This window comes from Centrocercus urophasianus, unplaced genomic scaffold (genome assembly GCF_019232065.1).
Source record: "Centrocercus urophasianus isolate 14NV4802_14NV808 unplaced genomic scaffold, USGS_Curo_1.0 seq_21, whole genome shotgun sequence".
Lineage (NCBI taxonomy): Eukaryota > Metazoa > Chordata > Aves > Galliformes > Phasianidae > Centrocercus > Centrocercus urophasianus.
Window position 1 is genome coordinate 15733027 of NW_024884767.1, and position 8971 is coordinate 15741997.

At 38.4% G+C, this 8971-nt stretch overlaps 1 protein-coding gene across 1 annotated transcript in view; it reads right to left on the reverse strand.

Moving 5' to 3' along the window:
• Positions 1-775: 775 nt before the first annotated feature.
• FER (FER tyrosine kinase) overlaps positions 776-8971 on the reverse strand; it is a gene marked incomplete at its 5' end in the record, with an annotated part of 112303 nt that continues 104107 nt past the window's right edge. The window contains 2 exons of the mRNA XM_042822767.1: positions 776-2183; positions 6802-6924. Coding sequence (XP_042678701.1) covers positions 2041-2183; positions 6802-6924 — 266 coding nt within the window. The remainder of the gene's footprint in view (positions 2184-6801; positions 6925-8971) is intronic.

Consider the following 8971-nt stretch of genomic DNA (forward strand, 5'->3'; position numbering starts at 1 on the left):
CACCACCATGAGCTATGCATCTTTGCCAGCAAAGAGCAAGAGCCTGCATGCTGTGCTTATAAAAACCTGCACCAGTGGAGGTAAACTGCTGGCACCGCTGCTGAAATGCACCACCCACCACCTGACTTCAGGCTCTACAAACACTCAGCAAGCATCAATGAATGCCAGTGGGTGCCATTTTTTCTACATGGAGGAATTCAGTGACACACATTTGCTTCATCTACACTTCCATGTCAGATGCCATATTGTCAGGCTGCCCCTCTGCTGCCATACCACAATCAACTGCCTCTGATGTCATGGACCAACGTAATAAAACAGGATGCATTACTTTCGGAGCAGCCCTCAGACAAATTCTTTTAGATTACACATATTTTTGTCACACATAGCCCTTAATCATTACCACCCTGCACTACCACAAACATGCTTTAACAGAGCATAAATTCTGTGGATGATAGAAAAGCCGCCTTAAGGGAAATAAAAATGCAGTGTAGCCACAGATTTCACTACATAGGGCTAATAATGCTGTGTTACTTTCTGTCTCCGTTTACTTGTATTAACAGCAACAGACATTCCTTGATCTGAAAAATTTTATTTGATTCATGAAGAAATCTTAAGCACCTTAACTCTGGAGCTCAGACCAGGGTACTGTAACTTGTTTTTGTTTCTATGTAGAAACAAAAGAAAATAATCCCCACTATGAAGAGAACACAAAGTCAGAGCAACACACTGTACCTTTCCTCTATTCCCTGTCTACTGTATCTTATACTATGGAATGTTACCTTTTTTTTTTTTTTTTTTTTTAACAAGTTTCCTTTATTTTTGGTGACATTTACAATTTGTCTATCCCCCATCTTTTAAAACCTGATTGTAATGATTTTAAAAATTTAGAAGGTGAGTATTTCTACTCTGCTTCGTTTCACCTGTCACAGACTTAAAATATAAGTTCTTATTTGGGTTTCTTGGATAATTCCTCATGCCATACAAACATAGTGTTTTCCCTTCAACACTATGCATGGAATGTGCTTTTTTTTGTGTAACCTTTTAAAAGCTCCAACAGCACACTGAGGGTTATTGCCAATTTAAGGGAAAAACTTCAGATCAAAAGCAAATCTAGAAATTCACATTGTTTAACTCCTCTAAGATCAATGCTATTGGTCACCTATTACAATGCTGCTATCGTTAGCAAACCTCTTTCTGTTGGCCTATTGTTTTTACCTATTCTTTGGAAGACAGATGATTTGCAGTATCTCTTAACAATGAATGTGCTCAATGACTGTTATTTTGTTTGTTTCTTAAACAAACATAGGTAATTAAAGAAGACACATTACTGAATTCTGATGGCTTCATAGGAAAAAAAAGGGGTAGACTAAAGGGCATAGGTAAATAATATCAAAAGTCCTAAGAAATTAATATAGCATGGTAAGAAATGAACATGTAGCTCAATTTTCTACAGAATAAATTTCTGGATTTTGTTGTTTGGTAAGCAAACTTACATCCAGAATCTAATTGACCTTTACCCTTGAAACAAGCTATCATAAAAAAAAAAATAAGTTGCAGATAGAATTTGAAAAATACAAAAATTTCTAGCTGAAATACTTGTCAAAACTGTCTTCAGTCTTAAGGCCAACATGCATGACACAGTCACCATGTTAGAGAGCTGCTGGTGTTGACAACTGAGACAGGGACAGCAGAGTGAGAAGACTGTGTTAAGTAGAAAAACTCTGAAAAATTAGCAGTTACTTGCTGTAAAACACATAAAAGCCACAGTTCCTTAAATCTACAGTATCTGCTTTCCTATTTACATGTAACCTAAATGACAATATTACTGTGATTGGATATATAGCATTTGGCAGTATATGTCTTTAATGCAGGTGTAGACATAATTCAAGATGGTACACATGTATATAAAAACCAGTTAATTTTAAAGTAATCCTAAATGAATATTGCAAATAATGTTGTATAAACGCATAGTGTTTAAGGGGAAAAAATACGTCAATGGAAAATCAAGTCCCGCATATTGAGTTTGGCACTAGCACATCACTATGTCACTTTCTTTTTGATTGAAGATAGCTCTTTCTGAATCTCACTGAATTTTGGTCGGTTCTCGGGATGGTAGTCCCAGCACCTCTGCATTATTTTATATATTTCTTCTGGGCATTTCTGTGGTGCTGACATTCGGTAACCTGGTACACAAGAAAAGGGGAAAAAGTTCAGCGCTGAAAACTAATGTATATTGACAAATTTAAAAAGAAATGTGCAAAGCTCACAATTAAAAAATAATTGAGGGTCAGTTTTACATCTTGTAATATGAACAAATTCTTCAGTACACAACCCCATAAGAATGGATAAATATTAATCTAACCCAAGCTCAGGTGACATTTCAGTTGTGTAGGGTAGATTGTCTACATGTTTCTCATTGCTGAGGGCAACAACCTGCAAAATCATTAATAATGGGAATTATAACCAAGACTGGAGTAGATTCTTTTACTCTTTCAAAATGTAAAGACCTTTATTTTCATTGCTCTTCCACTCCTTGTATCCTCAAGAAGTTCCCTTTCCTCCCCCTCATTTTCTTAACTTATTTTTGTATTTTCCCACATATCCTAACACTAATATTCTTCTGATTTGCTCCAGAAGGCAGTCTGCTCTGAAAACTGAAGGAAGTCAATGACTTAGAGATGAACAGGAGAATGAATAACCACTTATTTGCAGCTGATAATTCAAAAGCCATAGATGAATGGACTAAAGAGATGTACCCACAGCAATAAGGGCAACTTCCTAATGAGCAGGAAGTAAAGCAAAAATCCCAGAATGCCCTGCAGTCAAAAACCATAAGCTCCTGGCAAAACTCAAGCGAAAAAAAGGGAGCACGAAGAGGACGAGTGTGTTGGATGGAATACAAAGACAACGGCCAAGCACCTAGGCTGAGGTTAGGAAAACAAAACCCCAGCAAGAGTGGAATCCTGCCAGGGATGTCAAAAGCAAGAAGGAGGGCTTTGATAAGTACACAAATGGCAAAACAATGGCTAGGGAAAATGTAAGCTCACTGCTCAAGAAGGCATAGGATGTTGGGACAAAGGCTGAGGAATTGAATCCCTTCTTTTCCTCTGTCTTTTCCAGCAAGACTGGCTTTCAAGAATCTTAGGCCTGAGGGACAAGAGGAGAAGTCTGGAGCAAGAAATAAGCAAGATGGTGGAAGAAGATCAGGTCAGAGAATACCTAAGCACACTGGACATATGTAGGTTCATAGAACCTGATGAGAAGCAACTGCAAGTGCTGATGTCACCAAGAGGCCAATCTTGATAGTACTTGATTGATCAAGAGGACTGGAGAAAACATCCAAGAACAAGGAGGAAAGCAAATGATACTCCTATCTTCAGGAAGGGAGGGAAGCACACAGTGACTACAGGTATGTCAGCTTCACATGAATCACAGAGCAGCTAATCCTGGAAACCATTTCCATGCACATGAAGGATAACAGTCAGTGGGAGTAGTTAGTCAATTTGAAGATCTTTGTGATGAAATCATCATATTTGTAGGAGACAGAACAAGGGATTTCATAGAATCATAGAATGGTCTGGGTTGAAAAAGACCACAATGATCATCTTGTTTCAACCCCCCTGCTATGTGCAGGATCGCCAACCATCAGACCAGGCTGCCCAGAGCCACATCTGGCCTGATCTTGAATGCCTCCAGGGATGGGGCATCCACAGCCTCCTTGGCAACCTGTTCCTGTGCATCACCACTCTCTGAGTGAAAAACTTCCTCCTAATATATAAGCTAAACCCCCCCTTGTCTCAGTTTAAAACCATTCCCCCTTGTCCTGTCACTATCCACCAATTTAAACAATTGTTCTCCCTCCTGTTTATAAGCTCCCTTCAAGTACTGGAAGGCCACAATGAGGTCTCCCCAGGGCCTTCTCTTCTTCAAGCTGAACAAGCCCAGTTCCCTCAGCCTTTCCTCACAGGAGAGGTGCTCCAGCCCTCCGATCATCTTAGTGGCCTCCTCTGGACCTGTTCCAAGAGCTCCACATCCTTCCTGTGCTGGGGGCCCCAGGCCTGGACGCAGTGCTGCAGATGGGGCCTCACAAGAGCTGAGTAGAGGGGGACAACCACCTCCCTCTCCCTACTGGCCACCCCTTTTTTAATGCAGCCCAGAACACAGTTGGCCTTCTGGGCTGCACACGGCTGGCTCATTCAGTGAGGCTATTAACAATACATCCCAGTAGATCTGAATGGAGAAGCACTTGAAATACAGTCTGAATGTGCAGACAGGTGGACTGAAAATCTGCTGAACAGTAAGGCCTAGAGGAAGGCACACAGTCAACTAGGAGGGCTGTAATTAGAGAAATACACCAGGGCTCAGTAATGGGGCCTGATTAACATCTTCATTAATGATTTGGATCTTGTGGCAGAGTGTACCCTCAGCAAGTGTGCAGGTGACACAAAACTGGGAGGAATGGCTGTCATACCACTGCCATGCTGCCATCCAGAGGAAACTCAAAAAGCTGGAAAAATGTACCTTATAAATTTCTACATGGAGATGTGCAGAGTCCTGTACCTGGGGAGTAACAACCCCTGGTACCAGGACATGCTGGGACCACCCATCTGGAAAGCAGCTTGGTAGAAAAGGCCTCAAGGTTCTTGGTGGACACCAAGTTGAATGTGAGCCAGACAGAAGTACGTACGCCAAGTACCTTTGTGGTAAAGAAAGCTAGTGGGATACTTTGCCTTGTTTGGCAAAGCACTGCCATCAGATGGAGGGACATAATCCTTCTTCTTTTCTAAACACTGGTGAATGAGGCCACACGTGGAGAGTAGGGTCCATTTTTGAGCCCTCCTCTACAAGAGAGCATGAACAGAGTGCAAAGAGTCCTGAGGAGGGCCACAAAGACTGAGGAGACTGAAGCATCTCTCCTCTAAGTCAAGGCTTAAAATGCTTGGATTCAACCTGGTGAAGAAAAGAGCTCCAGGGAATATCTCACCATTGAGTACAAATACCTGAAGGGAGGATGGATCCAGGTTCTTTTCAGGGTTGTACTATGCCAGGCCAAGATGCAATCGGCACAAGCTGGAACACAGGACACTCTTTCTGAAAATCAGCTAGCACTTCTGTGCTATGTGGGTGATGGAGCACTGGCACAGGCTGTACAGAGAGGTTGTGGGGTCTCCTTACTGGAGATCTCCTGAAGTCACCTGGTCCTGGGCACCATGCTCTGAGTGACCCTACTTGAACAGGAGACCACACGGGACCCAGAAGTCTCTGTCCACCTCAGATATTCTGTCATTCTGTGAACTGTTTACCAAATACAGCTCTCAGGGTTAATTACAGGCAGAGAACAGCACAATGGGCTGGCACACAGGGTTCTACAGCTAACACAGCTCTGTGACGTCAGGCTTACTTTAGAAATCTCTCTCTTTGTAAAGCAGAGTATAAATGACACTATACTCACACAACGGGTAAATCAAAGAACTGATTTTGATATGTGTTTGCTCTAGATGCAAGACTGATCCGTGCAACTTCAAAGGAGAACGAATGAGCTCTAAGACACACAGATAATATGAAGCCACATTAAAATGCTTTCCTTCATGAAGTTGTCCCTATAAACTAATTCTTCAAAACAGTGATGGCAGCAACTACTTTTTGTCTCTAAAGCGAAGTGATTCTATATACTCAATTTGGGATTTAAATTATCCTGATTTAATTGTAAGCATTCAAGCAACTAAATGTACTGATGACTCATACTGATTGAGGAATTGAGACAGATAAATCAGGAAGAAAGTCTGGAATATCCTAGCTGACTATCCTAACAGATGAACTGTAATTTTGTGAAAACCAGAAAAACATGGTGATACAAGGAATGATAATTCTAGAAGAAAAACTGAAAGAGAATTTCTGATGGGCCATCAGGAATGTTTTTCCATAGTACAAAAAAACTAGAAAGGCAAAAAAATACTTCTTAATTTTTCATCTGGACCAATTTCTTTGCAGTGGATTCAAACAGTAATTAGGTAGTAAAACTTATTTTTACATACATGTCTCTGCTTTGACAAAGATTGAATTTTTGTTTTAGCCTTTTAAGGATAAGCTCTGGTGGTCATCTACAGTGATAATAATCAACAACAGTGACCACGCCACCACCAAACTACGCTTTTTAAAAATCAATTACCAGTTTTACTAATTTAGAATCTGTTTTACTTAGTAGTACTACATAGAGTTCTGAAATGTCACTAAATATGATGAAAATACATCAAAGTCCTGAAATCCTGCTCATGGTTATTTGCTACTTTAATAAAAGTCTTTTGATTATTTTGTAGGGGAGCAATGCAGCTTTCATGGCTCAAGCAGCTTACCATTTTCCTCTGTAACTGATAAAACTTTGTCTGAAATACTTTAATATAGAAGATGGAAAGATAGAGATTTTTTTCTTCTAGTAGTTTAGAATATTTATAGGTGCATTAGCATAATCTTAAATAATTCATTCTGCTCAAGCCTCTGCTTTGCATAGCAGTAAATTCACCCTCTCTTCATCTTACCTTTTAGTAACACACATGTATGTTTTATATATTATGCATACATATAATACACTAGAAGTTCTTCCTCCTTTACATCAATGTATTCCTTTTCATTTTTAATACACATCTATGTTTGTTAGAATTATCAAATAAATCATTTCACAATATTTTGCTAACATTTCCAGATAGCTAATTCCAGATAAATAATTCCAGATATTATTTACTTGCTATCTTTCTTTTCTACTACATCCTCAGGGATGTATATAGCATTTCTTTCATTCCCTACCTTTCTCAACTTGTTCTCGTGCTTGCTGGTTGGTCATTCCAGGATACGGGCATACTCCTAAACTGAATGTCTCCCACAGAAGGATTCCAAAGCTCCATACATCGCTCTCTGATGTGTATCTCCCTAAGAAAAGGAGAAAATCCACAGCTTAGTCTACAGAGAAATTCATTCTTCAGGTGATTCCAGATACTGTTTTTTTTATAAAGTATTATATTGGGAATCTTTAAGCTGAACAGAGCTGTAGCTACAAATAAACACACTGTAAATACCACAGTCTTCAGTATTTGAAATGATATATTATCTTGAGTACAATAACTATAGTAAAAGCCAACTTTAAGTGTTAAGAAGTTTGACAAATAGACTTGCTACACAAAGCACATGGTTGAGATAGCCTTACCATATCAATTATTTTGCTGGCAATTTAAGAATTACTTACCTCTTGCTGTAAAAAAAAATATCTTTTAATACAAAAGGACTTCAACTCCTGTTTAATTTGATACTGAAGAACTGATGCAACCAATCAGTCAAAAAAAAAAGTAAAAAACTGGACCTGCTTCGTTCCATTGTCTCCAACTATCCTTCTAAGATAGTAAACTTTGATAACTGACTTCCAAACCTCTCTGTGTAACGAAAAGAAAACCTGATTTTCTGGAAGAAGAAGAGATCTCGGATCATTGGCTCTGATGTATTCACATTAAAAGAGGCACTGCACCAGAAAGTGAAGGATCCAGGCCCTTTGTAGCACGATCTGTGAAAATGTTACCTTAAAAATCCACCTCTCACAGTTCTTTCATCAATTTTCTGTTTATATTTCTGTAACATATTATTGCATTGTATGTGTATCTTCGGTCTTAAAAATACATGCATGCTTATGAATGTATTGTTTCTCATCTCCAACCATTAGATTAAGCAAACTAAGCCACCTCTGGCTAGACAAAAAAGGGAAAATAAAATACATGTAAATTAGAGACAGCTGGTGATAAGTCAACTGCTCTGACGTCAGAAAGTTCAGTTTACTGTTAAACTAAGTATCACTTCCAGCTGTGTTATATTAGCTAGTGTGCCTTGTAGATAGTAATTATGGACATTCACTGTGCTCTTCGTAGTAAGATTAGTTTTCTTGTCTGTATATCAACTCTCTTCAGAGTTTGGCATCCAATAATTTTAACATTTTTTCTTAAAATCATTCAGTAAACACAAGATATGTGATGAGCTTTTTTTTTTTTTTAAAAAAAAAAAAAAAGAAATACGTGTTCTGTACAGTTAATTTGCCTTCCAAGTGTGCTACTATCCAGCAGAAAAAAACAAAGGCTTATTCATTCACAAAAAAAACACCACACAGTGCAGTAATTTAGAGCACAAAGTTATAATAAGTGTATATTAAATGTATACATTAATTATGAAAGAACAGAAAGCAAGAATATCCTATAATTGGTCTATTTACAAGGAGGTTCTAAAGCATTTTTTTCACTTGCTGGAAGGGGTGGAAATCATATAACCACAAATAAGAATAACGGTAAGGAATGGCACTAAACAGTGACCACTGAAATAAATGCTGAATCTTCCACAAGCTCCAGTAGCATCAGGATTTCAGTGGTGACTTCAGACACAGCTCCCTGACCCCTCCATTTTTCCTAATCCAGTTTAAAGATCACAACTTTAGTTTCTTTTTTTTTTTTCTTTTTTTTTTTTCTTTTTTCTTTTTGTGTATGTGTGTGACTGCTATTCATTTTTTATTTACAGTGAATCCAAAAGAGATTAAAAAACCCTCTTTTCTTATTTTCTTAAGCACTGTATCATTCAGGCAATGGCCAAACTTCCCTACCTTTCTTTTTCACCCAACTCTTATACTTTTCCTCTAAGAACCAACATGAACAGTGGTTCCAACTAGCTTTGAGTCACAGAACATTTAGTTCTGTTCAGTCTGGTATTCATAAATGCCTTCAGTGTTACCCACACAAAATAATGCAGCATAAAGGACCACATTATCAGGATTGTAAAACAGCCATTATTTTTACTTGCATCTTTTAAGGGAGTAGAAAATATAGTTCTTCAAAAATACCCAGAAACCTACCACCACTTTTTGAATATCATATATTAGACTGCTGAAAGTAAAAACATTTAAGATGGCTTATCTTCACAGAATCACAAAATTGTACAGTTTGGATGA